At 46.9% G+C, this 27,663-nt stretch overlaps 3 protein-coding genes and 1 long non-coding RNA gene across 4 annotated transcripts; all 4 read left to right on the forward strand.

The window, feature by feature from the left end:
* The first annotated feature begins 1,800 nt into the window (after positions 1 to 1,800).
* Positions 1,801 to 2,543, forward strand: LOC148594716 (uncharacterized). Its single transcript, XR_015913338.1, has 2 exons — positions 1,801 to 1,985; positions 2,355 to 2,543. It is a non-coding gene; the product is annotated as an uncharacterized LOC148594716 (long non-coding RNA).
* Positions 2,544 to 4,236: 1,693 nt separating this feature from the next.
* LOC104577224 (complement factor H-related protein 1-like) lies at positions 4,237 to 27,232 on the forward strand. The gene is made up of 6 exons (XM_088524368.1): positions 4,237 to 4,333; positions 4,685 to 4,861; positions 5,538 to 5,720; positions 6,236 to 6,436; positions 26,056 to 26,253; positions 27,187 to 27,232. Exons 1-6 carry the CDS (start codon positions 4,312 to 4,314, stop codon positions 27,198 to 27,200), a joined length of 795 nt encoding a protein of 264 aa, XP_088380494.1. The 5' UTR covers positions 4,237 to 4,311; the 3' UTR covers positions 27,201 to 27,232.
* Positions 15,429 to 23,992, forward strand: LOC148594717 (coagulation factor XIII B chain-like). Its single transcript, XM_088524538.1, has 5 exons — positions 15,429 to 15,590; positions 16,019 to 16,207; positions 16,686 to 16,874; positions 18,228 to 18,407; positions 23,778 to 23,992. The coding sequence occupies exons 1-5, from the start codon at positions 15,530 to 15,532 to the stop codon at positions 23,990 to 23,992; spliced, it is 834 nt and encodes a 277-aa protein (XP_088380664.1). The 5' UTR covers positions 15,429 to 15,529.
* Positions 18,893 to 23,247, forward strand: LOC148594718 (complement factor H-like). The gene is made up of 6 exons (XM_088524540.1): positions 18,893 to 18,947; positions 19,754 to 19,954; positions 20,560 to 20,739; positions 22,160 to 22,336; positions 22,764 to 22,943; positions 23,099 to 23,247. The coding sequence occupies exons 1-6, from the start codon at positions 18,893 to 18,895 to the stop codon at positions 23,245 to 23,247; spliced, it is 942 nt and encodes a 313-aa protein (XP_088380666.1).
* Positions 27,233 to 27,663: the final 431 nt, after the last annotated feature.

A 27,663-nucleotide genomic window follows, 5' to 3' on the forward strand; every position in this document is an offset into this window, starting at 1 on the left:
TATTGGATTAACCTCGTCAGAGGGGGCAGAGGATGTTGAACTCTCTTATCTGAGCATGGCTTTCAGCAACACATCAGCCCATGCCGCTGGTACAGAAGGCTGGTCTGGCTGAGCAGCCTCCTGCATTAAAGCTGAGCAAAAGCAAGTGCGCACACTGTGTATAGCCCCTTTCTCCTTTGTGTGGAGTGGAGAACTTTTAAACAACTTCTGTACTGTGCCAGGAAAAAATAAGGAACATGATTTTGAAGAGGAAGAAGGCTTTGTTTTTCTTTCTTTGCAAACAAAGAAACAAAGAAGTCTAAGGTTCATGAGTAACACAAGTTACGCAACTGTTTTGGAGCTGACCACTTCAAAACCGCTGCCCGATCAACAATGTTATTTTAGAAAAGATAAGCTAATGTTTTTCAGTGACTGACTTACAAATACTGCCAAAATTTTGTGGCCTAAATTGTTTTAGTTTAGCTTTAATTTATGCTGGCACCAAGGATTTATTGAACATTCTATGTCTCCAAAATAAAATGTGGAGTGACAAAAGATAGATGTAAGGATGACAGCAGAAGTCCCAGACTATAAAAGGAAATCACAATGTTAACACAGTGGCCACAGCAGGAGTGCAATTTGTCTTGTCCAAGTACTACTAATCTTAGAGGCAAAAAAAGAGAACAGAGAAACTGAATAAGTGGGATCTAGCAAAGAAAAATATTAAGTGGACTTGGTTAAGAAGGTGCAGAGAAGTGCCAACTGGCAGGCCCCAGGAGGCAGGACCGCCTGCCACAGCGCCCAGCTCCTCCTGACGGAGCCCTTGGGCCACCAGGGCTCACTGGGACACTCCCCTGCTCGAGAGACACTGGCACTTCAGCCAGAGGAGCATGGTCCCAGGGGAAGGGGCTACATGAGACAGATTCACAAGTAAGGACCTTTATTTTCCCCATAACAAGATTTTTAGTGTAGCACTTGAAAAAGCAAAATGCACCACATCGTGGTTTGCAAATGCACCATGGATTTCTGTTTAGAGGCTTATTAGTGCTCCTGTAGCAAGTTCAATCTGCAAAATGTTCAGGGAGAAAAAAGTGAAGCATTTTCATAACAATTGTGTAATTCATCTTGACATAGAGACTACTGCTTGGCAGGAAAATTTGGGGCAGAAATTGCTGAACTTTGAGAACACAACCTTTGGAAGGGCTTTGGGGTTTTTTGGGCAGGGGGAGGCTGAAGGGCTTTTGCCGTAAATGCAAGTAAATGCAATTTGGAGTACAGAGAACACAGATTTTATTTTAGAGGACCTGTTTTATGTCTCAAGCTCAGAAATGACGCCGCTGAGCCTCATGATGTTGTTTCTGCTGTGGATGTGCTGTACTACACCTAAAGGTAATTTGCTAAATGGAAAACCGTACTCTTAACTGACGTGGCAAGAGAACTTTGAGAGAAATGGATTGCAAAAAATTTAGCCAAGCTCTATCACTTGTAATGGAATTCCTTACAGAAGTTCATAAAAGGAAACATAACTAAGTTCAATGTATTTGAGAATATTTGCTTTCTTTTTTCCTTGTGAGTTTCTTTCTTTGCCATATATATGTAGGGATATGAGTCATCTGTATATTATAAAAAAATCTTGTATGTGCCATTGTCTGCAGTTCTCAGCATTCTGTTCTGTGCCTATCAAATAGCAAGAATTTGTGCAGGAGCAGCATTCAAGCAACCACGTGTTGTTGATTTTGAAGAAACTGGTAGTGGGGATAAACCAGGATACAAGGTAAGTACCTGAGTACAGTTAAATGCCGGGGATCTGTGCACAGCTTCTGCCAGAGCAGCGTGTGAAGACCCACCTGCCATTGACTTTGGTGAAGTTGTTGGTGGATATAAACCAGAATATGAGGAAAATGACAGCGTGCAGTACATGTGTGACCCTGCGTACACATTATCAGGTTCAGAACGGGTAACATGCCATGAAAATGTCTGGACACCTGCACCGCCACAGTGTTTGGGTAAGGACCGCTTTTATTGCTGGCTGACTTCTTAAGAGTAGGCAATTCTAATCATTCTTAAAGTACAACTTTCCAAATTAGCTTGACATTTTGTGATTAGTTGCTATGTCTGTAATGCAGTGAGTAGTGTCCCAAGACCTGCTTTTCTGCTTAGGCTGCCAACTGCCCCTCATATAGGGGAGTAGCACTGTGTGCTCAGCTGCTTTGCTGTCTTGTTGCCTTTTCCTCCTTAAAATGCCTATATAGTTCATTTTTAATCTTGGGTAGTGGATATACATATTTCCTCCCACTGCTTACTCCCATCAATTAATTGGTCATAATTAATAAGCCACCAAAGATTCATGCCACATCATTTTCCATCTCTTGTAGCTCCATGTATCATTAGAAAACAGCAGCTGGAAGCCAAAAAGCTACTTCTCTCCAATGGCCGAATACGCTCGCTTTTGATTCCAAGTGGGCAGAAGATGGAATTTATGTGCATGACGGGATACCAGCTCACCAACAGTTCAACCGTGAAGTGTGTTGATGGGCACATGGATTTTCCTTCGTGTGTTTCTGGTAAATGCACACTATATTGGAATAATTTTAACTTCTCAGATGGTTTCTTCTTTATGCAGAAGTCGGTTATGTGCATAAACTGCATCTGCCTGTATTATCAGAAACTGTTTTATCAATTGATAAGTAATTTCCTCCCCATGCCTAGTCAGCAATAAATGTAATTTTTTTAATAAGTCACCAAAATTAGAGGTGCGTAATGTGGGAGGATATCTCTCTACTATTTCACTTGTTATATCAATGAAGGAAATTTGACATTTCTGAACTTCATTTCATCTATCAGTTTTAGATAGCTGTATTTGAAGAGAAAAGTATCTTTTGCAAAACTAATTTCTTTCCAGTGATTATGAAAGGAATCTTTCACACTTAGGTGAGATGCAGATATCTGAAGTTAATGAGTTGAATGCAGGCCCCCTGGCTTCATAAGGCCAATATGTCTTACAAATATGTCTTCAAATATGTCTTACAAAGGCTTTATTACTGGAAAGCTACTTAACAATTTCTGTTAGTTACAAAATGAAAAGCATTCTTATGATCAACAACAATAAAGAAGTGTCTTGGCCAGAACAGGTAACTATCTCCATGTAGGTTTGTTCTTTCTAATGGAAAACCGTGGATAGCTACAAACATCTTTTCAAAGAAAGATTTCAGGTTCGTGCCTCCTCCTGCCTTTGCCATATGTGTGTAAGGAAGGTCATACCCTGTGCAAACTCACTAATTCAGTGTGCTTATGTGAAATCAAATTCCTAGTTTCACATCATTTTTGGGGATTACCAAGACAACACTTAAGCTTAGCTGAAATTTCTGTTCCTCTTTTAGACTTAATGTATCTGGTTTATGCCTGAAATAAAACTTTTTTTTTTCCTTCTCTTTCTTCCCTGTTTGACTTCAGTGGAAGAAGTGAAAACTAGATCACAGAGCTTCAAGGGAACCCAGATGATTATGTCTACATAGGCTGATGCATTTTTTTTGACGTTAGATATAAATCAGGCTCTTTTTGAAAAGAGAGCAAGACACTGGTCTAAGAAAAAAATCAGTCCAAGCTTTCCATACTAGGTTCCAAACTCTTGAGGCCAAACTCTTCTCGATGGTGGCCAGTAACAGGACAAGGGGTAATGGAAATAAATTAAAAGTTCCATCTCCATGCGAGGAAGAGCTTCTTTACTGTGAGGGTGACAGAGCCCTGGAACAGGCTGCCCAGAGAGGGTGTGGAGGCTCCTTGTCCGGAGATCTTCCAAAGCCATCTGGATGGCACCCTGTACCCCACGCTCTAAGTGTCCCTTCTTGAGCAGGGGGGCTGGACTAGATGACCTCTAGAGGTGCCTTCCAACCTTAACCATTCTGTGAGGCTGTGCTAGAAAGGAAATGCTCCGAAGGAAGAAAATCCCCATTCTAACTTTCTCAGCCCAGTTTGAGAGGAGTTCAGAAATACTTAATGCCAATTTTAACCTGGATGGAAAAGAGTTGTAACTTTTTTTTTGGCCTAAGAAGTCTCTTTTTGGTATTATTATGCAGTTGCTATCCATCCACTGTGAAGAGAAGAACTAATACAACAGAAATAGTTACATAGATATTCTTCACGCAAGCATCTTGTTTTTCTTTTTTTTATTTAGAAATGGTATGCTCTTCTCCGAGAATTCTGAATGGGAACTTCAGGCCTAGAAAAGACTTATACATAGAAGGAGCTGCAATCACTGTGTACTGTAATTCTGGATATTATTTTAAAGCAGTCTCTGCGCAAAACACAGCTCAATGCACCAAGACTGGCTGGATGCCTTCTCCAGAATGTGTTAGTAAGTAACTTTCACGAGTGAAGACAAAATATGCAGAATTCTTGTTCTTGAAACAGAAAATGCCTGAAGGAAAACTTAAGCACCAGAGGAATTAGAAGATGCATCAAGCTTCTTAAGACTTGTTTCTGGCTAAATTCACATTCCCGTCATAAAATTCATAGCACTTCACCAATAACTGTACTGGTTGGGGAGGGAAGTGGGGGTGCAAGAGAAGAAAAAAAAAATCAGAAGACAACAGAAGCTCTCAAAAGGAATAGCAGGGCTTGAAGGGTGACCAGATAGATTCTTCCCACTGCAGTTTATTTATAAGAAGACCTTGGTGACTGCAAAAACAGTTGTCTGTCTTTTCAGATATGACATGTGAATCTCCTCCAGAAATTGCTGGTGGTAAAGTTCAAGGTGTTAAAAAGTCCAAGTATATGCCTGGGGAGAGAGCTCAGTATCAGTGCTGGCAGGGTTTTCAGATGACTGGGGATTCCACTGTAGCCTGTGAGAACGGGACCTGGACGAAGAGGCCAAAATGCACAGGTAGATCCTCTCTCTGTCTCTCTCTGTCTCTTTTTCTCTCTCTCTCTCTCTCTCTCTTTCTTTCTCTCTCTCTCTCTCTCTCTCTCTCTCTCTCTTTCTTTCTCTCTCTCTCTCTCTCTGTCCCTCTTTTTATTCCAAGCCTATGAAAGTGGATCTGGGATTGCCCATGGCCGTAAGCATGTGCAGAGCCCAAGGGTTAAACGTTACAGGGTGTGACAGTCACCGTGGTTCTAGTTGAGCTCAGAGCTTGCATACAGCACTGCAAGCAGGTTGCCCACAAATGCAGCCAAGTGGCCTCCTGTGTGCACGGTGTGCAACGGGTGACAGCTCAGTGAGTGCAGGGTGTTGAAGACTGCATTGCAGCCAGGCTACTGTGTGGAGCTGGAAATGGGAGAGCCCTAGTAGCCTGAGGGTGCCCCAGTCTCATCCCCATCAACCCGCGAGGGCTTTTCACGATAGAGGGGCCCTGGCAGAAGAAGCAGCAATAGAGAAAGGAGACACTCAGTTTTGTTCTTTTTCACCTATGAGGTATTCAGTATCAAGGCGAAGGTTTCTTCTCTCCTTTCACCCCATCCCTCAGAGCACTGCCAGCATATTCCCTGGCAGTACCTGTGACCAGGGCTCCCCTGCAGTTAAATCCTGATGGCTTGCTTTCTTCTTGGAAATTTGCTTTCAGGGAAAGGTGAAAAATGTGGCCCACCTCCAGTAATTGAGAATGGAGACCTTCTTTCGTTCCCGCTGCAAGAGTACGCATCAGGTTCAACTGTGGAGTACAAGTGCCCCAATCTCTACGTCCTGAAAGGATCTCCCACTATTAGATGTGTTGGGGGGCAGTGGACAAATCCCCCAGTTTGCTTAGGTGGGTTGAAGTGTCTGCGGTGTGGCAGAAATGGGTGCGATTTCTCTTCTTGTCCTTTGCTCCGACTCTGAGGCTTGAGTGTGACCCTGTGTGAGCGGTCTCCATCAGGGTGCAGGGCGGGGGAGCCGGGGGCAAAGCTGCGCTCAGCGGCTCCGAGAGGGGAGGATGAGTGTGTGTGCCTGGCGGGCCCGGGAAGCCAGCGGGGACAGGTTCATTGCTGCCTGGCCACTTCCCCCGCCCACCAGCTGTGGTTGGATCCTGGCCTGTGTGCGTGTCAGGGCAGAAAGACCTCTCCATAGCTCTGCCGGTGTCTTAGGCATGGTCGTGTTTGCCTGGGGCTCTGGAGTGCCTCGCTTCCTTGCCTGAAGCGAGTGAGGGGCAGAGCAAATAGCTGAAAGTAGCTTGCACCATGAGGAATGTGCTGGGATGACAGGTGGGCTCCTCTAGGCCCTAGGGCAGCAAATTCCTAGTGGTGCTTCTATATGAACTCACAACCTACACCTCCCCTTTTCAAGTGGCTTGTACAGCATCTGAAGAGGACATGAACAGAAACAACATTGAGCTGAGATGGATCGCAAGGAGCAAGCTGTATGCAGAATCTGGTGATTTTATCGAGTTTGAATGTAAAATTGGATATGAGCAGGACCCAGCATCTTCTCCATTCAGAGTACAGTGTGTAGAGGGGATGCTAGACTATCCCCACTGCAAGCCGGGAAGTAAGTCACCTGCAAGTCGGCCACTGCTTCTCTGTTGTTCTCCTGCATTTTGCTCTGGGCTGCTGAGAAGAAAGTCCTTAGGAAGTGACACCAGGGAAAGAATGGGAGAGGCCCAGGGTGAGGGAGCTCCCTGTAAAGTTGTGGGCCATAGTGGGGAGGAGTGCCCTAGAAGACACCCAGAAGACAGATGGGCAGAGCATTTCTTGGATGCACTCCATATTCTTTACAAAAAGAGTCTTCTTTCATTTCCCAAGGGGGAGTCTATGGAGGAGGGGGACCACTTCCTTGTTGCTTCCTCCATTCCTGCCTGCTTACACAGCACTTTCTCCCAGTGGGCTTCTCTCCTCCTTGGCAGCTGTGGCTATGTCTCGTTCTGCCCCATCCGGCCCTCCCAGCCCTTCAGGGGCTTCTCGGTACAGATGCTTACGCCAGCCTTGCCCTCGAGTTCCCCCAAAGCCCAGGTACTGCACAGTGAAGAGGGCGAGAGCTGAGCAGTTGCCCTTCATCGCTTGCAGCATGGATTAATGGAGGTGGGGGCAGTCGTGGAAGAGACCCCGTGCCAGTGGCAAAGATTAATGTGGTGCCCAGGCGAGTTGGGATGGCTGGGATAGCCTGAGGGAAGCAGGAGGCTTTTCCTCATGACTGTCCTGCTGTTCTCCTTGGAGTCCCCTCCTGGTATTTGCTGCCGCAACCAGGAGGGAAGACTGCTAAGGATGGAAGTCTTGGGGCAGTCAATGGGCAGCTGTAGCATCCCAGGAGCAATTGTCCAGCATGAGGTCAATTGTCCAATAACAAATGGTCTTTTTATTTTCCAGAGACATGCATGGTGCGTGAGAGTGATATGGAGCAGAACAATATTCAGCTAGCATCAAGCCAGTCACAGCATTCCACCTTTCTTGCCGGGGAATATATTTATTTTGAATGTAGATGGTGGCATGCAAAAACTTCAAGAGATGAGGAATTTAAAGTCCAGTGCTTGGATGGAGTTTTCAAGTACCCTAGATGCCACTGTAAGTCCTTCATAATAACAACCATGACTTGGTTGCCTGCCAGGCTGTGGGGTCTTTCTTTTTTGTTAGGCAGAAGACAAAGTCGAGCTGAGAGAGCCCCTTGGTGCCCCTTCACTGGCAGAGGCCCATGGCTTGGTGGGAAAGAGCACTGGCAGTGCTTGTAGACACAGGGTGTATGAGGAGGCCTCAGCCCCTTGCGAACTCAACAGGAGCATCAACAGGGGTGACACCACGGTCATGCTCTTGGCAGCCTGGCCAGGTCTGTGTGGAGTAGCAGAAGGTCAGCTGAGCTTTGAGCTGCGGTGCTTCCAGAGAGAGAAGCTGGGCTCCCATTCCTGAATGGCGCAGCACCTGCAGGGTTCTGGGGCATCCGGCGGCTCCCTCAGTGGCGCCAGGTCGAGGGGCCCTGTCCTGCCCTGCCTGCAGGCTGCTCAGCACAGAGGCCCATGTGATGCACCTCAACTGTGGTTGCTGCAGAAGGGGTAGCTCTGTTTCTTACTGCTGGGGCTTGTGTCTCCATGAAAGAAGGGCCCTCGTCACTGACCTTCCCCACATGCTGTGGCCACTCTGAGCTCTTGTGTTGGCTTGTTCAGGCCTTCGGTAAATAGGGTGTTGTATTTGGCAGTCGGAGGAGAGGACTGCAGCTTCTTTGGAGTTGTTGCAGGACTCCTGTGGGTTGTGGCAGCAATGAATCCACAGGGGAGCAGGTTTGGGTTCCTTTTAGACACAAGGACAGGACTGTGTCCTTCACTGAGCTTCTCCTTTGAGAGGGGCCTGGGAACTGGGCTCTTCCCTTTCCAAGCCAGCTGAACTCACACAACGTGAAGAGCCGGCACCTCTGCTGAAATGCGCTCTGGATCACTGTGAGGAGGCACTGCCGTGCATTTGGCTTGGTGTTCACTGCTTCTCCCCTTCTTTCTCTTCACTCCGCAGATAGATTTGGATAAACCCAAGTGACATGAAGATGCCTGGCTGAAGAAGCGAAAGATTCCTCTATCAACCCAATTATTATATTTCAATCTTACACAGAATGTTCTGTTTTTCTGTGCTTTTCAATGAGCTTAGGCAGTGCTGTGCATCAGAATTGCTAGTATTTTCTTCTTTTCATTAATGGTCGATTGCATTTTCTTTATAACCATTCCATATTGCTTTCATTGCCACTTTGTTGAACTATTGCTGTCTTTGGTGGCCGCCTGAGACAGGAATTAAAGCCTGCAAGTAATTGCCTCATTAGGAAGCTGGTTGTGTTTGGGCTTGTCTGTTCCATACTGGTGCTCCATGCAGCTCCCTGGAATTACCCTTGTGCCGTGATCCGAGGTGATTGCGCCAGCCACCTAATGAGGATGAGAAGTGAATGTTGGCAGGGCAAGATGGGGACAGGCAAGTGATTGGATTTCTGGGAGATAGTGGGGCGAGAGGGCTAAGTCCTTGGTCCAGGTTCAGTCTGGGCCTAACTGAGGTAACAAACATCTGCCTGGGTAGTTCACAAAGAAGAGACTGGGCATGTGGTGATCAGTGTCAGCCTTGGCTGTAGAGGGACCATGATGTAGAGGAGCTTGAGGCACCAAATGGGGTGAGGAAGGCAAGAAGCAGAGTAGAGAGAATGGCCTTTTGGAGAGCAGCTCTTGGCTTATTGAGGAATTGAGTAGGTGGGATTCACATGGGAGTCAGCTCTGTGGGGTGAATCACCTCAGGAGAGCTGGCAGGGCTTTAAGGACAGCACTTTCCAAGCACAAGTTGGTGACATTGCCCGGGGATGGTGCTAGGAAAGACAAGTCACCTTGAGATGGCTGCTTGCCAAAAGAGATCAGGGGCAACAAGGACCCCCTGTGCCAGTACGGTCGCAGTAAGGGGGTAGAGCAGAAAGATGTGTCCTCTGAGGGAATGGGGTGGGTGACCCGTGGCAGCAGGCGGGGCCGAGGCTGAGGGAACGCCTGCCTTTGTACCTCAGCGTTCACCAAGAGGATCTTGCAGCCCTCTGTGCTTAGCAGCAGAGCCCAAGTCCCAGGGGAAGTAGGAGAAGGACCCACAGAGGCTGAGGCTTGTGTCAGGGCTTCCTTGAGAGAACTCAGCCCATACAGCCCAAGGGTCTAGAGGGGCTGCAGCTGCGGGTGCTGCGAGAACTGGCTGCGGGAAGGGACCTGCTGCTGCCTGTCGTGTGTGAGGCCCTGGAGCTCCAGGGGGAGGCCATGATGAACAGATGAGGGTCTGTGCTGCACCCATCTTCAAGCAAGGCCTAAAGGGCAATGTGGGGAACTTCATGGCAGGAAACCTCACTTCAGTGCCTGGACAAACACCCAGTTGCGAGTGCCCCCAGGACACCTTTCTGGGCACTTGAAGGAGAAGAAGGTCATGGACAGCAGCAGGAGTGGTCTGAGGAATGGACCAGCCAGCAAGGGTTTGCCTCAGCAAGTCCTGCGTGACCAACCTGCTTGCTAAAATGCCTGGATTTGCGGGCATGGGAAGAGCAGGGGATGCCGTTTGCCTCAGCCGTAGCAGGGCTTTTGGCTTGCCCACAAGATAGGCTGCAGGGCTCTGTCTGGGCACCCATCCTGTTGAACATCCTCATGGAGTCACGGGGTCCGGGAGGGTCCGACAGCACCTCGGTGCAGGGCAGCACTGCAGACAGTGCCCGTGGCTGGAGGGAGCGCAGGGACTAAGGCACTTGTCTGCGCTTGTGGGGAGCTGGTGCAGCGCTCGCACTGGGACACGGCCTTTGCTCCGAAGGGCACAGCGCTCTCGTAGGGAACGCGCAGCCTGTACTTGTGTTTCCAGCCATCAAGTTCTTTAACCACCTTTGAAACTTGTTCAACTCCACAGTTTTTCATTTTTTTTTTCCTTTTTTTTCCCTGCGTATCTTCTCAGTATGCATTTCAATGCAGGAGTGAGAGAAATGACATCATTTGTAGTAATTCCTCTGCCAATTTGATAGAACTTTCAGTTCTGTTTCCTAAGCATAATCCAAATTGTTCCTGCCTCTCAGTATTTTGCCTTAATACATGATAAAATTCCTTCCTTCCTTCTGATGAAAGCAGGCAAGATAGGACCATTTCCACTGCGTTTTTAAATAAGTGAAATTAAAAGAAGCTTTTATAATGAATGAGATATTAATGGCACACAAATCATAGAATCATGGAATCATGGAGTCATAGAATGCTTAAGGTTGGAAGGGACCTTTTGAGGTCATCTAGCCCAACCCCCTGCACACGCAGGGTCACCTAGAGCACGTGGCACAGGGCAAGCAGGGTTTGAAGATCTCCAGAGAAGGAGACTCCACAACCTCTCTGGGCAACCTGTTTCAGTGCTATGTCACCCTCACTGTTAAGAAATTTCTCCTTAAGTTCCTGTGGAACTTTTGATGTTTCAGGTTCCAGCCGTTTCCTCTAGTTCTGTCGGTGTCCACCACTGAAAAGAGGCCAGCACCATCCTCCTCACTGCCTCCCTTGAGGTCCTTATAGACACTGATTAGATCCCCTCTCAGCCTTCTCTTCTCCAGGCTGAACAGGCCCAGCCCCCTCAGCCTCTCCTCACAGGGCAGATGTTCCAGGCCCCTGATCATCCCTGTAGCCCTGTGCTGGACTCTCTCCAGCAGCTCCACATCCCTCTTGTACTGTGGAGCTCAGAAGATAAATGCAGATAACATATCAGATATAATGGTTCCTTATATCCATCCAGGTCCTGTATCCTTTCAGGCGTCACCCTGATTTCTTTGCCAGAGGTCAATTGGCAAAAAATGTCCCATTTTTATTTTGTTCTTATTATTCAGAAAAGAAAGCTAAGAATAAAGTATTATTGTCATTTTTTTTTCATTGTAGAAACAAGTGGGAGAGGATGGATTCATAGTAAGATCAGTTCAGGACTCTTGGTCTGCTTTCATGTCTGTTCACCACACATCGACCATATTTGCATCCATTTCTTGGAAATATAAATGCAGACAATCATGCCTGTATCTGTCAAATAGTTGTGTCCTTGAACAAAAGCCAGATGGTTACCTGAGTGAGTAGGAAGGAAGAATAACAGGAAAGGAGGGGAAGAAAGGATAGAAGGAAGGAAAGGAGTGTGCATAACTGCCAGTAAGGGGAGGGCTGTGTGGCTCACATGTAAGGGCTTTTATTTTCCCCATAACAAGATTTTTAGCGCAACCCTTGAAGAGCTTGTGCACCACGTTGTAGAGGGATGGCTAGAGAGCCGCGTACATGGCTGCCCAGCAGGCCTGCTCAATTCCAGCCTTCAGGTTTCAGTGAAAGAACAAAGGGAGTGCTAACTAGGAGATAAGAAAGTAGACCAAGGTCAGAGGGAATAAAAGAGCTGTTGAACTAAAAGGATGAGCTAAACAAGTAAGGGGGGCTGTAAGGGTCTGAGTTAGATCATTGTCTACCAATTAGGAGCCTGTGTAATTACATCACTAATTGTTAAGAATCATATAAATGTACTGCATGAAAAGCTAATAAACGAAGTCAGTTCCAGCTTCTATGAAGTTGATGTCTGGCATTCCTGACCCGCTCCAAGCTGCAACAAGTGGCGCCCGAACAGGGACCCGATTCCGAACGGGGACAAGATTCCGAACAGGGACACGATCCCGAACAGGGACCCGATTCCGAACGGGGACAAGATTCCGAACAGGGACAAGATTCCGAACAGGGACCTGGCACAACGGTGCGGGATTCCGGAGGACGACGTACAGGTGCAGCCGAGTGATCCGACCAAGAAGGGGACCGGAGCGGGTAAGCCGGCCGTGATTGCGCACACGGAAAAGACGGCGTTGGGGGGCAAGAAGCTGGAGCCCGGGACGGAAAGACGTCGTCAGGGAAGGGCTAGAAGCAGAGACCCCGGTGTACGTACAAAATGGAGCGAGAAGCTGCTGTACAATTGCTGCTGGACTTATTAGCAAAGAGGGAGGCAGCAGTGAGCATGAAGAAGCTGTATGAGCTGTATAAATGGGCTAGAGACAAGGGACACTTGCAAAGACCCAAGCTGAAGCGAGGGGGTTCTGAGCCCCACCGTTGCCCAAAGGACATCACAGGGCCACCGCCAGATCGTGAGCCTCCCGAAGCTGCGAGCAGTGTACCTGTAAGGGCCTTTGCGAGCACTTCAGGACCAGGACCGCCACGCCACCGAAAACCGCTGGTGTCTGGAGATCCATTGCCAACCCCCCCCGCCTGCGTCCTCATCTGTGCCTGTGGCGCCTGCACCATCTGTGCCCCTGCTTCCGGACCGCACCCAGCGAGCCTGAAGAACGGCCCGGCTGGATCCAGGATTTGTTAGATCACCTTGAAAAAAAAAGGAAAAGGGGGGCCAGGGAAGAAAAGGCGAATGAGATCAAGGAGACTTACGTTGCTGAGGGCTTGACAACAGCCAGGAGGGAGGTGCAGGGGAGTTTGATCCGTCTTTTAAAGTGGGGGTTGAAGAACTGTAATGCTTTAAGTGAGGACAGAAACCATTAGTAGGGCTATTATTTCTGTTTGCTATGTTCATCTCTATTATGTGTTGTATCCTTTGTATATTGATGCCGACACGAGGTATGGTTGAAAGGTGGAAATTTGTATGATCTGTAGAGTCATAAAATTGTTGTGCAAAGTAGAATCCAAGACCTTGAGAAAGAAGATGTTTGCCTGCCCAGGCTGAGTGATAAGGAGCATGGAGGCGGCTGCTCAGCCAGGCTCATAGCTGACTCCTCCGAAAGCAGTTGAAGGCGGCTGCTCGACCAGGCTTGTAGCCAACTTAACTGCAAACATCCTCTAAATTAATTTGAAGGTAAAACATCCGAGAGGGAGGGAGATGAGAAAGGCAGGACCCTCAGACTGACGGCTGGGACCACTTACTGGCATGCGCACCTGCGCAGCCAGGAGGGAAGGTTATGTGACTGAAGGCGGAGTTTGTTCGCCTCCCGGTCTGCCTGCTGGCACGTACTGGCCCTACGTGGCAGGATGCACCGGGCATAAACAAGACAGGGCAGAGAGAGGGGGGGGTGAGACTCCTAGCACTGAGACCCACGTCGTCTCTGCGGGGACGCCCGCTGAGTTAGGAGCCTGTCAGCAACCCTCTAATCTGCCAACTCGAGAGAATGTTCACAGTCTCAGTGTCCTGCCAACAAGTATTACCTCAAGAGTAATTATTCACACTTTGCTTCTTTAACGTGCTTTCACCTGAATAGCCGTAGCCACTTTGTTCTGTGTGGTTATTGCTGAATAACAAACCCATTCACAACCTAATTGGCAACGAGGATGGGATTCAGCAATTGAGACAGTGGAACTCACTAGTGGAGTGCACAGCTACGTGAGGTCGTGCCACTGGATAGAAACTGTGTTTGTGCTGTTTGTGTCTGTGGTCTTTAGATCTTTATTGTGTAATATATATATATATAAGCAGCGAGGGCTGAATAAGCACAACATGAAAGTGCAGAATTCGAAAGTGGGAAAGCCAGGAATAACTCAGACTATGGCATTCCCCCCCCCCCCCCCCCCCAACCAGTGGAGGACTGGGAGCCATACTCTGACTTGCATCCTTGGAAAGAGACTAGGGAAATACTTCAGCATGGGAAACAAGAATGAAGTGACAGCCAAGCTCCAGTGCAACTGGCACGGAAGGACCTGCAACAGTCCTTACAAATTGTAAAAGCCTCAATTGCTACTGGAGCGGGGGCCTCCTTAATATATAGAAATCCCAAGCAATTTCTGGGGAGGAAACCAAATTGAAGCTATGCAAACATAAATAGAAATGGAAATCGAGAACCTTCCAAAATGATTGGTGCATCTTAATAATTGATTTAAAAAATTGTTTTTTCACCATACTATTGCATCCTGAGGACCATGACATAGTGGAACATATGAACCAAACGCTGAAATGCCAGCTATAAGAAAAAAAAAAAAAAAAAGAAAAAAAAGAAAAAAAGGGGAAAAAAAAAAAGAAAAAAAAGAAAAAAAAGGGAAAAAAAGAAAAAAGGGAAAAAAAGGGAAAAAAAAGAAAAAAGAAGAAAAAAAAAGAGGAGAATTGGGAATTATGCCTGCAGAAAAATTGGCAAGAGCAGAATATGTTTTAAAATTTTGAGATTACCCCAGGACAGCCTAGTCCCTCTGATGGTCAAACACAGGGCTGGGCTAAAGGGAGCCCTGACAGAAGTAAAGTCGGGTCCGTGTAAGGTGATACTGAGAGACTAGAACACCGGAAAATGGACGGGACCTTTAGACTTGATAACCTGGGGAAAAGGGTATGCTTGTATCATTACAGATGCTGGAACCAGATGGGTGCCAGCAAAATGGGTGAGACCTTAGCTGGAAGCAACCTCACATACATCAGATGTAGCAGGCAAACAGCTGGTACCCTAGCGGTGGGAAGTGTGAGTCTGCAGAACATCATGAGAGGAAGAAGTGTCCTGTACTACTAAGCAGGCCTTGCTGGTACAAAAGAAAAAGGGGGAATTGTAGAGGGATGGCTAGAGAGCCGCGTACATGGCTGCCCAGCAGGCCTGCTCAATTCCAGCCTTCAGGTTTCAGTGAAAGAACAAAGGGAGTGCTAACTAGGAGATAAGAAAGTAGACCAAGGTCAGAGGGAATAAAAGAGCTGTTGAACTAAAAGGATGAGCTAAACAAGTAAGGGGGGCTGTAAGGGTCTGAGTTAGATCATTGTCTACCAATTAGGAGCCTGTGTAATTACATCACTAATTGTTAAGAATCATATAAATGTACTGCATGAAAAGCTAATAAACGAAGTCAGTTCCAGCTTCTATGAAGTTGATGTCTGGCATTCCTGACCCGCTCCAAGCTGCAACACCACGTCGTGGTTTGCAAATGCACCATGAGCTTTTGTGTAGGCACTTATTAACGCTCCTGTGTCAAGTTCAATCTGCACACTGTTCAGGGAGAAAAGAAAGTGAAGCATTTCCATAACAACTGCGCAAATCATCCCTACATAGAGACTACTGCTTTGCAAGAAAAACTGGGGCGGAAGTTGCTCAACTCTGAGTATATAACCTTTGGAAGGGCAACCTCAAGGGCTTTTGGCATGAATGCAAGTAAATGCAATTTGGAGCACAAAAAACAGAAATTCTGTTGTAGGGGACCTGTTTTAATTCTAAAGTTTGGAAATGACACCGTTGAGCCTCACAATGTTGTTTCTGCTGTGGATGTGCTGTACTACACCTAAAGGTAATTTGCTAAATGGAAATCCATACTCTTAACTGATGTGGCAAGAGAACTTTGAGAGAAATGGATTGCAAAAAAAATTATCCAAACTCTATCACTTGTACTAGAATTCCTTGCAGAAGTTCATAAAAAGAAACATAATTGAGGTCAATGATTTGAGAATATGTGCTCTCTTTCTCGTGAGTTTCTTTCTTTATCTTGCACTTGTATATGTAGGGATATGGGTCATCTGAACATTAAGAAAATCTTGTGTGTGCCGTTGTCTGCAGTTCTCAGCATTCTGTTCTGTGCCTATCAAATAGTAAGAATTTGTGCAGGAGCAGCATTCAAGCAACCACGTGTTGTTGATTTTGAAGAAACTGGTAGTGGGGATAAACCAGGATACAAGGTAATTACCCGAGTACAGTTAAATGCCGGGGATCTGTGCACAGCTTCTGCCGGAGCAGCGTGTGAAGACCCACCTGCCATTGATTTTGGTGAAGTTGTTGGTGGAAATAAACCAGAATATGAGGAAAACGACAGCGTGCAATACACGTGTGACCCTGGGTACACATTATCCGGTTCAGAACAGGTGACATGCCATGAAAATGTCTGGACACCTGCACCGCCACAGTGTTTGGGTAAGGACCGCTTTTATTGCTGGCTGACTTCTTAAGAGTAGGCAATTCTAATCATTCTTAAAGTACAACTTTCTAAATTAGCTTGACATTTTGTGGTTAGTTGCTATGTCTGCAATGTCCCAAGACCTGCTTTTCTGCCTAGGCTGCCAGTTGCCCCTTATACAGGGGAGCGGCACTGTGTGCTCAGCTGCTTTGCTTTCTTGTTGCCTTTTCCTCCTTAAAACACCTATGTAGTTCATTTTTAATCTTGGGTAGTGGAGATACATATTTCCTCCCACTGCTTACTCCCATCAATTAATTATTTAGAATATTGCAGTCTCATGAAATGAGTTCATTTTGAGATCATCACTGATGTTTACAGTCTGTAAAGATGTCTTTTAAGCAGGTGAACCACAATACGCTTTTAAGTGTTCAGGAAGTGCTACATGAGCTAAAAGCCACCAAAGATTCATGCCACATCATTTTCCATTTCTTGTAGCTCCATGCTCCATTAGAAAACAGCATCTGGAAGCCAAAAAGTTACTTCTCTCCAATGGCCAAATACGCTCGCTTTTGATTCCAAGTGGGCAGAAGATGGAATTTATGTGCATGGCAGGATACCAGCTCACCAACGGTTCAACCGTGAAGTGTGTTGATGGGCACATGGATTTTCCTTCATGTGTTTCTGGTAAATACATACTATATTGGAATAATTTTGACTTCTCAGATGCTTTACAAAGCTTTATGCCTCCTGTTTCCTTTGCCGTGTGTCTGTGAGGAAAGATGGAGGAAAACTCTAATTTGAATGGTGAGGACAGCAGGAATTCTTTATCTATCCCTTGCTATAATGAGGCTGGGGAAAGCTGCTGTGTGGTCATGTAAACACTGTGTTGTGCATAGTGTACAATTGTAGGGCTATTCAAAGACACAAAAGACATGACTTGGGTATCAGGAAACAAGGAGAAAGGAATTCTTGTGGTCTGACAACTTGCTACTTAGGTGTTTATGCCATTGCTGCCTAGAGCCATAACTCTCTTCTATGGTTGCTCGTTTAGCAGATTTCGACTTGATGTTTCTTTGCAGCTCAACAAAACCACCTGCTGTTTCATTACAAAATACTGGCTGACTCTTGCTTAAGTTTCTCACATAGAAAGATCTAACCCCCGTTCTCATTTGAGGTGAAACACCCATCTCCCAGTCAAGGGAAAGCTGCTGTGCCTGGACACCAGTTCTGCAATAGATGGCTTGTAAATCTCCTCTTTGCATAGCACTCCCCCACCTTCACTCCACAGGAGGGCCACCCATGTAGGGAACAAGCTGTTGGTGTTGGGAACAACCAGTGTGTTCTGAATTGGAAGTAGATAATAAAAACAAAAGAGCCTGCAGTCCTTAAAGAAAATGTTTTCCTGGCTTCTCCAAGCAATAAAGCTTGTGATGAGCTTTCCAAAGAACATTATTCTCCTTTCTCAGCTTTTCAGACAAAATATTTATAGTGCCAGTGCATCACCGTGATCCTGCTCAAACAGCCTTTGCATAATGAGGTTGTTGTTAGGTATAGCTGTGTCTCCACTTGAGACTAGGTTAATTGGCAGGTCCTCTTTGGTATGTTGTCCGTACACCTGCCCTAGAGAGCTGGGGGTGAGCCCAGCATAAGGCATTTGGGGCTCCAGCTGCAGCACGACCTACTAGGACAGACTAGTCCATCCCCCTGGATCACCTTTACTGCAACCATTCTCTTTGCAATTAAGTTTTAATCTCCACAGTAAAAGCTATCGCTCTCCTCTCTAACACTGAGGGACGCCATTCTTACAGACAAGTGTATTTCCACAAGTGGAAAAGGAGAGTTGTAACCTTTTCTTTGGCGTAACAAGTCTCTTTGGCATTATTCTGCAGTTGCTGTTGGTATAGTGCATAGATGTCAGTATAGTGAACTAATATAACAGAAATAGTTTATATATATATATATAACAGAAATGGTTATATATAGATATATATGTATATATTCTTCAGGCAAACATCTTGTTTTTCTCTTTTTATTTAGAAATTCTATGTCCTCCTCCAAGAATTCCCAATGGGAACTTTAGCCCTCCAGAAGATGTATACAGAGAAGGAGATGAGATCACCATACTCTGTAATTCTGGATATCATTTAAAAGCGGTCACGGGCCAAAACACAGCTCAATGCACCAAGGCTGGCTGGGTGCCTGTTCCAGAATGTGTTAGTAAGTAATGTTCACGAGTGAAGATAAAACATGCAGAATTCTTCTTCTCAAAATATCATAGTAGAAAATGGCCAAAGGAAAAATTCCTCAGCAGAGGAATTAGGAGATGCTCATTCCTTGTGTTTCTTGGTCTTATACAGCTTAATTGGATGGTTTTGGAAAAAACAGCTGTAAAAGCAAGGGTGTGATCTTTTACATCTACATCATATATAAAAAAACATGTCTTATCTATAAATGTATCTGTGAGATTATATATTAAAAGTTGCTGTAGTCATCTCTTGGACAGGAACATTTGTGGTGTTACATCTGTCCAACTAGGGAGTAGCACGTCAGCCACAGTGAGTGGTAAAACAGCAAAACCAAAGCGATACCGTCTTTTCACTGCCAGTTGTGTTTTGCTTTATTATAACTAATCACAGGTCTACTCCTCTCCCTATAAATTGTCAACTACCAAATTAAGATCTTCTTGACTGCCAGTCGGGTAAATGGACCTTTTGATAAGTGGATCTGAGCTGTTCAAGAGGAGTGCATTTGGAGCAGGTTCCTCTTTCCTCTGTGTACATGTGGGTGCTGTAATTCCTTCCTGAGGCCACTTCACTCATTAGTGCATGGTCTGTTCAATGGGTCATCTCTCTTGCACGTCCCTTTCCCTCAGTATATGGGCTCTGGCTCAGGGCACGTCAGGTGCAACATTCCTGCCACAGCCAAGTGGGCTGCTCTGGGAAAACTGCGAGTGAAAACCACTAGGAGTTGCTCCCCCCTGCCTCTGGGTTTTCCCTGAAATGGGTCACTTCTCTCGAGGAAGTAGGAAAAATTAACACTACAGTTTTAAAATCTCAAGAAGCAGAAAAATAGCTAGGAAGAGCTTTTGGTATGGGGACCCAAAAGTTCCAAAAGAAGGGTGTGACTGGAGTCCTCTCCTTAATTTTAAGAGTCCACAGTGCAATGTCCAAACTGGAGATGGCTGCCTGAGCTCACATCAAGGTCACTATGGCCAACTGAGTCATGGCACTCTAAAAATGAGACTTGTCCCATAAGAAAAGAAATGCTTACGTGGTCTCCTGAATCAGCCTTTGGAGTCCACTAAGAATATTGATTGGGTTTCAGCTGCCTTCAATGGAAACTCAGGGAAGCAGCATGGACAAACAAATTGACAGAGACACCAAAATCACAGAGACGACACCTGCGCTGCTTAGGACCTGCCGAGGTGAATGGGCCTGGCTTCTGCCAGTCGGAGGAAACACTCTCATAACACAGTGAAAGCTGTATGACTATTCAGAATGTTGTGTGCTGTGCCTTTTTTCAGTGCAAGCATTGATGCTGTTGCTGTTGCATTCTATTTCAAGCAAAACCGTGTGACTACCCAGTTATAGAAAATGGTGAAGTAAGCGAAGCCCTACGGATAAACGCACACATATATTTTCCCATGGGGATTGGGCAGCAAGTTGATTACCACTGTCATGATGGTTACTCAACCCCAACTGGAGAAACCTGGGTTCGAATCAGTTGTTCTGCCTGGGGCTGGCGACCAGAGCCAGAATGCCACAGTAAGTACATTTCTGCCATATGCTTAATTCTCATATAATTGTGAAGGTCTATGCAGCAAACGCTGAGCTGATGGAGTACAGAGTCTTCTTTTTCTCTCTCTCGTGAGAAATGTCATTCCCAGTCTGGCAAAGATGTGCGAAAACTCATGACTGTTGGTTAGCCTACACTGAGAGTTGCCTGCTTCAGTACTTGTGCTATTACCTCTAGAAATCCTTAAGGCAGAACTACATACATAATAGTGTGTGGTTCCTGGCCTCTGCATGCATGAGTAAGAGCCCACAGAGATTACTGTCTTGGTGGGTCCTGCCTTAGAACTATGCAGCCTTGCTTGTTGTACCTGCTGGTGCAATAGGAGAGAAATGTGGTTTACTGGACTGCTTGTGCAGTCCCTTGCACTCCTCTTCCTGTGATTGTTCATCTCAGGGTGATGAAAGAGAACAAGAACAAAAGAACATTTGGGTTGAATGTCTTTGGGGAGGGTGGAATGATGCAGAAAGGTGTCAGGAGGACCCTTTCTTCAGTAACTGCTTTCCTAGGGATTAATTTTCCTCAATCTTAGCTCTGCGCATTATGGTGGTTAAACATGCTTACCTTTTCTCTTTAGAAATATGTCGTGTGACACAGTTGGAAAATGGCGCTTTCCTATCTAGACGGAAGTATGTTTATAAAGAAAACGAAAGAACTAAATATTCCTGCGATGCTGACTATGCCCCAGAAAATAAACATGGTCAAGTTACATGCACAAAGAATGACTGGTCACCTCCTCCAAGATGTATCCGCAAGAGTGAGTAGTGCTTCTGTCTTGTCAAGGTCCCAGCTAAAAGCAATCAATGCATCATTGCATCAGCCACATTAACTTCTGACCAGGGGTTAAGATGAGTCATATTCCAGGTGCTGTGGCACTCCAAACGCTGTTCTGTGATTCTCACAGCTGACTTGCCAGGTGCTTTTGAGGGCAGTGGCTGTAGGAGCTTGCAGCACGTAGCTCTGTAAGAAATACTCTCCCGTGACTTATTCTCCTCTCCAGAGTGTGAACTCTGGGATGGGAGTGGTGTCCCCTCTGCCTCCAGTAGTGACACCCTGAATAGCCCAGTAGTGCAGTGGTAAATACGAGGTATGCAGGAAGTCTGAGCATGTAGTAAATAGTAATCATTCTCTTTCTGCCTGAAATTTCTATTCTAATTCTATTCTATTCTAATTCTAATCTGAATTTCTATTCTAGCCTGAGACACACCTGTCAGAGAATGATTTGGACTGCCACAGAGCATTTGATAGTCATGGGCAAGCAAAATAAAGCTTTATCTTTTCCTGTGTTACATCACAACAGGCATCCCTGATATGAATGCCAATTCAAAATCACATGTGAGATTTAAAATCCTGCACTCACTGCACAAAAGTATCATTGCCTCTACCTTAACTTGCAAATATATCTTCTCGTCTTCTTCAAGTCTTAGCTTTTCAGTATCTTTATCTTTACTTATCTGACTCTAATGCACAAATATTGCTATTTGTTATATTAATTCCCTGAAAGGAAGACATTCCACTAAAGAATGGCTTAATAGTAAAGAACATACTGCAGAAATATTCTGCCAGAGGGCAAGATGATAACATCTGACCAGAGTGATTGATTTCCATCCTGTTGCATTGGCTCAAATGATGTATCCCAAATGACATGAAGTCATGTGCAACACTGAGTGCACCAACACTAGTGATTTAGTGCACAACAAGGGCTCCCTTCCCACACATCTGCTGCAGTCCAGCCGGAAGTGCTGCAGAGCCCCACTGGATTATTCTGGAAGGTTTCTCCATGGTAGACCAAGGCTGTATCTGAACACGGTGGTGACCTCCGCAGTGCCTCACTTGCCGTATGGACACAAGTCCCTCCAGCACTTAGGTCTCCATGTGAGCCCAACACAGTGCAGGCCTAGCCCACATGCCAACAGAGTCCAGATGTGTCTTGGAAGCTGAAGAGATGCTGCAAATCAAACCTTGGTCCTGTCAGTCCCTGTTTGTAGAGTACTGGTTGTTAAGTGATCTCTTCACTTTTCCCTCAGGAAGGGAGCTCAGTGCAAAGGCAGATATTTGTGTCCTCTGAAAAATGCTTTTAACCCTTCACCTGTTTCCATTTGTTCTCTTTCATATGTGTGTTGTAATCATATGGTTCAGCAGTGTTTATCTGGAGGAATTCCGTCTTTTTGCTTTAGATACATGCTGGCATTTGGAGTTTGACAATGGTTCTTTCACTGTGAGAAAGGCAACGTATCAATTACAGGAGACGGTAACCTATAGGTGTCATGCTAACTACGTGACTGCAGAAAGGCAAGGAGCAGGACTGACAGTGTGTCAGGAGAATGGCTGGACACCTCCTCCCAAGTGCATCAGTGAGTAGCATACAGGCTTCAGAGCTCTCTGTCATTGCCGCTGCCACAGACAAGATGTCCGATTTACTCGGGTTTTGCCCTCTGGATCTGTAGAGTTTCTCCCTCTGCTTCGTAGCAGGAAATTTGGGTAGAGGACTGAGTTGCTGGAGCCTGGTGCTTCTGAGGGTTAAAAAAATAAATGGAGAAAAGAAAAAGGGATTTGGGTAAACAGGGAAGATGTCCACCATCTTCTAGGCAAGCCATCTTTTTGGGCCCTCTCTTGTGTTAAATAGATCATCACTGCCCGTCCCCCCCAGGCTTTTTTACCTGCTCTTAAGATGCATATGCCTGATTTTCCTCCAGTTCATTAAAATGCATACAGAAATCTTGCATTCAAAGGGCCTTGCTTCTGGTTGACAAAATGTACTAATTTAATTCATTTCTGCAGGGCCCTGTAAAACACCTCTATATGAGAATTTAAATTACCACAGAAATAGAGGTGTGTTTCTTCCTGGAGATACGCTTGAGTACACATGTGCAGATGGATATCAGACTGCAAATAACATGACAGCTGGTGCCACAAGATGTAACATAGATGGTGAATGGATTCCAGAGCCCCAGTGTCTTGGTAAAGATTTCTGTGTCTTTGCTAGTATGTGTGCAGCATACATTTTATGAGGCTTTTTTGATATGAGACTTACTTTGGCTTTGTCGTAGTCAGTAATATTCCATATGCTTTTGTAGTTTTATGCTATATGTTAAAGCATTTTTCTTTCTGTATAGCGATAGAATATGAAATGCTGATACTGCCCAATGGAGAGGTTTCTCCCAATGCAGATCTACATCAGCAGTCTGATCATTTGGCCAATCTCTGCAACTCCTTGTCTTTTTTTAGTCAGTACAGGGAAAGAAAATGTTGTCTGGTGGAATAGAGCAGATGATTAAAAAGCGTAGTATATCTTGAGTGAGGCAAACAGTTGTTGCTTACAAAGAATAATGCTGTTTCTGATTGCAGTATTTATCACAGAGATACTGCTGTGCTCCGATCTTTTTAATTCTCTTCTCAGATGTTGCCTGTAGAGCCCCACCTGAAGTTCACGGGGCTTCTATTGCCAGCAGTCAAGCTGAGAGGTATCTGCCTGGTGCCAGGGTGCAATAGCAATAGCAATAGCACCTGAGCTAAAGCAAGTCGATGTCGTGCGGTGAGGCTGAGCTCCTAAGCCGTGTCCCAGTCGGTGGCAGCGGGGGCTCCTTCCACTTCCCACGCCTCCATGGGGCTGACCACGGGGCCTGCCCATGGGCACTGCTGGGGGAGAAGCACCTCCAGCGCTGCGAGTGCTCCCGAGTGCTGCCATTCAGCAGAGCTCCAGCTCTGCTCCCGCCTCTGAGCTTCTCAGGGATGTTCTGCTGTCACCGTCACCCATCTTTGCTCCCACCATTGTGAACTGCTGTCTCTTTTCAGACTTGAAATGTGAACCCCCTCCAGAAATTGCTGGTGGAAAAGTTCAAGGTGTTAAAAAGTCCAAGTATATGCCCGGGGAGAGAGCTCAGTATCAGTGCTGGCAGGGTTTTCAGATGACTGGGGATTCCACTGTAGCCTGTGAGAACGGGACCTGGACCTTCTGCACCCAGTTTCCGATGTTACTTCTCTCCCTTCCCTCACTGCTCAGGCAGTAGAGGAAGGAGGTGGGTGCCAGGCTCTTCTGCAGAAAGAGCTGTGCCAAACAGGCTGCGCCACTGCGTGGTGCTGGAGAAAGGCTCTCTGGAAGCTCCAGGTGCTTCAGCAATGCCAACAGCATGAACAGGCAACTGTGGGTGACAGCAGTGGAGAAAGGAGGCACTCACTTTTGCACTTTTTCACCCATCAGGTATTTAGCAACAAGGTGTGAAGGTTTCCCCTCTGCTTTCCCCCGGTCCCCCAGAGCAGCACCAGCCTATTCCCTGGCAGCGGGACCTGTGGCCAGGCCTCCCCTTCAGTTAAATCCTGATGACTTCCTTTCTTCTTGGCAAATTTCCTTCAAGGGAGAAATGAAAAATGTGGCCCACCCCCAGCGATTGAGAATGGAGACCTTCTTTCATTCCCGCTGCAAGAGTACGCATCAGGTTCAACTGTGGAGTACAAGTGCCCAAGACTCTACGTCCTGGAAGGATCTCCCGTTATTAGATGTGTTGGGGGGCAGTGGACAAATCCCCCAGTTTGCTTAGGTGGGTTGAAGTGTCTGCGGTGTGGCAGAAATGGGGGCGATTTCTCTTCTTGTCCTTTGCTCCGACTCTGAGGCTTGAGTGTGACCCTGTGTGAGGGGTCTCCATCAGGGTACAGGGCTCCTGAGTGCACTGGAGCCAGGGGCAAAGCTGCGCTCAGCGGCTCCGAGAGGGGAGGATGAGTGTGTGTGCCTGGCGGGCCCGGGAAGCCAGCAGGGACAGGTTCATTGCTGCCTGGCAACTTCCCCCACCCGCCAGCTGTGGTTGGATCCTGGCCTGTGTGCGTGTCAGGGCAGAAAGACCTCTCCATAGCTCTGCCGGTGTCTTAGGCATGGTCGTGTTTGCCTGGGGCTCTGGAGTGCCTCGCTTCCTTGCCTGAAGCAAGTGAGGGGCAGAGCAAATAGCTGAAAGAGCTTGCCCCATGAGGAATGTGCTGGGATGAGGTGGGCTCCTCTAGGCCCTAGGGCAGCAAATTCCCAGTGGTGCTTCTACATGAACTCACAACCTACTCCTCCCCTTTTCAAGTGGCTTGTACAGCATCGGAAGAGGACATGAACAGAAACAACATCGAGCTGAGATGGATCGCAAGGAACAAGCTGTATGCAGAATCTGGTGATTTTATCGAGTTTGAATGTAAAATTGGATATGAGCAGGACCCAGCATCTTCTCCATTCAGAGTACAGTGTGTACAAGGGACGCTAGACTATCCCCATTGCAAGCCGGGAAGTAAGTCACCTGCAAGTCGGCCACTGCTTCTCTGTTGTTCTCTTGCATTTTGCTCTGGCATGCTGAGAGGAAAGTCCTTAGGAAAAGACACCAGGGAAAGAATGGGAGAGGCCCAGGGTGAGGGAGCTCCCTGTAAAGTTGTGGGCCATAGTGGGGAGGGGTGCCCTATAAGACACCCAGAGGACAGGTGGGCAGAGCATTTCTTGGATGCACTCCATATTCTTTACAAAAAGAGTCCTCTTTCCCTTCCCATGCCCGGACAGTGGAGGATGGGACCAGTTCCTAGCTGGCTCCTCCATACCTGCCTGCTTACACAGCACTTTTCTCCCATGGGCTTCTCTCCTCCTTGGCAGTTCCCGCCATATCTCCTTCTGCCCCATCCGGCCTTCCCAGCCCTTCAGGGGCTTCTCAGTACAGATACTTATGCCAGCCTCGCCCTCGAGTTCCCCCAAAGCCCAGGCACTGCACAGTGAGGAGGGCGAGAGCTGAGCAGTTGCCCTTCATCGCCTTCACTGTGTGTTAATGGAGGTGGGAGCACTCATGGAAGGGCCCCTGTGCCAGTGGCAAAGAAACGTGTGGTGCCCAGGTGAGTTGGGATGGCCGGGATAGCCTGAGGTAAGCGGGAGGATTTCCTCATGACTGTCCTGCTGTTCTCCTTGCAGTCCTCTCCCAGTATTTGCTCCCACAACCAGGAGGGAAAACTGCTAAGGATGGAAGTCTTGGGGCAGTCAATGGGCAGCTGTAGCATCCCAGGAGCAGTTGTCCAGCATGAGGTCAATTGTCCAATAACAAATGGGCTTTTTGTTTTCCAGAGACATGCACGGTGCATGAGAGTGATATGGAGCAGAACAATATTAAGCTAGCACCAAGCCAGTCGCAGCATTCCACCTTTCGTGCCAGGGAATATATTTATTTTGAATGTAGACAGTGGTGGCAAGCAAAAACTTCAAGAGATGAGGAATTTAAAGTCCAGTGCTTGGATGGAGTTTTCAAGTACCCTAGATGCCACAGTAAGTCCTTCATGAAGACAACCATGACTTAGCTGCCTGCCAGGCTGTGGGGCCTTAGTTTTCCTTAAGCAGAAGACAAAAGTCGAGCTCAGAGAGCCGCTTGGTGCCCTTCACTGGCAGAGGCCCATGGCTTGGTGGGAAAGAGCACTGGCAGTGCTTGGAGACACAGGGTGTGTGAGGAGGCCTCAGCCCCTTGCTAACTCAACAGGAGCATCAACAGGGGTGACACCACGGTCATGCTCTTGGCAGCCTGGCCAGGTCTGTGTGGAGTAGCAGAAGGTCAGCTGAGCTTTGAGCTGCGGTGCTTCCAGAGAGAGAAGCTGGGCTCCCATTCCTGAATGGCGCAGCACCCGCAGGGTTCTGGGGCATCCAGCGGCTCCCTCAGTGGCGCCAGGTCGAGGGGCCCTGTCCTGCCCTGCCTGCAGGCTGCTCAGCACAGAGGCCCATGTGATGCACCTCAACTGTGGTTGCTGCAGAAGGGGTAGCTCTGTTTCTTACTGCTGGGGCTTGTGTCTCCATGAAAGAAGGGCCCTTGTCACTGACCTTCCCCACATGCTGTGGCCACTCTGAGCTCTTGTGTTGGCTTGTTCAGGCCTTCGGTAAATAGGGTGTTGTATTTGGCAGTCGGAGGAGAGGACTGCAGCTTCTTTGGAGTTGTTGCAGGACTCCTGTGGGTGGCAGCAGCAATGAATCCACAGGGGAGCAGGTTTGGGTTCCTTTTAGACACAAGGACAGGACTGTGTCCTTCACTGAGCTTCTCCTGTTGAGAGGGGCCTGGGAACTGGGCTCTTCCCTTTCCAAGCCAGCTGAACTCACACAACGTGAAGAGCCGGCACCTCTGCTGAAATGTGCTCTGGATCACTGTGAGGAGGCACTGCCGTGCATTTGGCTTGGTGTTCACTGCTTCTCCCCTTCTTTCTCTTCACTCCGCAGATAGATTTGGATAAACCCAAGTGACATGAAGATGCCCGGCTGAAGAAGCGAAAGATTCCTCTATCAACCCAATTATTATATTTCAATCTTACACAGAATGTTCTGTTTTTCTGTGCTTTTCAATGAGCTTAGGCAGTGCTGTGCATCAGAATTGCTAGTATTTTCTTCTTTTCATTATTGGTCGATTGCATTTTCTTTATAACCATTCCATATTGCTTTCATTGCCACTTTGTTGAACTATTGCTGTCTTTGGTGGCCTTCTGAGACAGGAATTAAAGCCTGCAAGTAATTGCCTCATTAGCAAGCTGGTTGTGTTTGGGCTTGTCTGTTTCAAACTGGTGCTCCATGCAGCTCCCTGGAATTACCCTTGTGCCGTGATCCGAGGTGATTGCGCCAGTCACCTAATGAGGATGAGAAGTGAATGTCGGCAGGGCAAGATGGGGACAGGCAAGTGATTGGATTTCTGGGAGATAGTGG

This window comes from Tinamus guttatus, unplaced genomic scaffold (assembly GCF_059628265.1).
Source record: "Tinamus guttatus ecotype Peru unplaced genomic scaffold, ASM5962826v1 Tinamus_guttatus_pri_ptg000211l, whole genome shotgun sequence".
NCBI classification, from domain to species: domain Eukaryota; kingdom Metazoa; phylum Chordata; class Aves; order Tinamiformes; family Tinamidae; genus Tinamus; species Tinamus guttatus.

What these genes read in the sequence shown, in the direction of transcription:
- LOC104577224 (XM_088524368.1), top strand. Translation starts at nt 4,312, where the DNA reads ATGCCTTCTCCAGAATGTGTTA. An exon ending in GAAGAGGCCAAAATGCACAG is followed by an intron (nt 4,862 to 5,537) that starts GTAGATCCTCTC and finishes ATTTGCTTTCAG; the next exon opens with GGAAAGGTGAAAAATGTGGC. An exon ending in AAATCCCCCAGTTTGCTTAG is followed by an intron (nt 5,721 to 6,235) that starts GTGGGTTGAAGT and finishes CCCCTTTTCAAG; the next exon opens with TGGCTTGTACAGCATCTGAA.
- LOC148594718 (XM_088524540.1), top strand. Translation starts at nt 18,893, where the DNA reads ATGGACCTTTTGATAAGTGGATCTGAGCTGTTCAAGAGGAGTGCATTT. An exon ending in TCCAAGATGTATCCGCAAGA is followed by an intron (nt 20,740 to 22,159) that starts GTGAGTAGTGCT and finishes TTTTTGCTTTAG; the next exon opens with ATACATGCTGGCATTTGGAG. An exon ending in ACCTCCTCCCAAGTGCATCA is followed by an intron (nt 22,337 to 22,763) that starts GTGAGTAGCATA and finishes TCATTTCTGCAG; the next exon opens with GGCCCTGTAAAACACCTCTA.
- LOC148594717 (XM_088524538.1), top strand. Translation starts at nt 15,530, where the DNA reads ATGACACCGTTGAGCCTCACAATGTTGTTTCTGCTGTGGATGTGCTGT. An exon ending in TGCACCGCCACAGTGTTTGG is followed by an intron (nt 16,208 to 16,685) that starts GTAAGGACCGCT and finishes CATTTCTTGTAG; the next exon opens with CTCCATGCTCCATTAGAAAA. An exon ending in GCCTGTTCCAGAATGTGTTA is followed by an intron (nt 18,408 to 23,777) that starts GTAAGTAATGTT and finishes GTCTCTTTTCAG; the next exon opens with ACTTGAAATGTGAACCCCCT.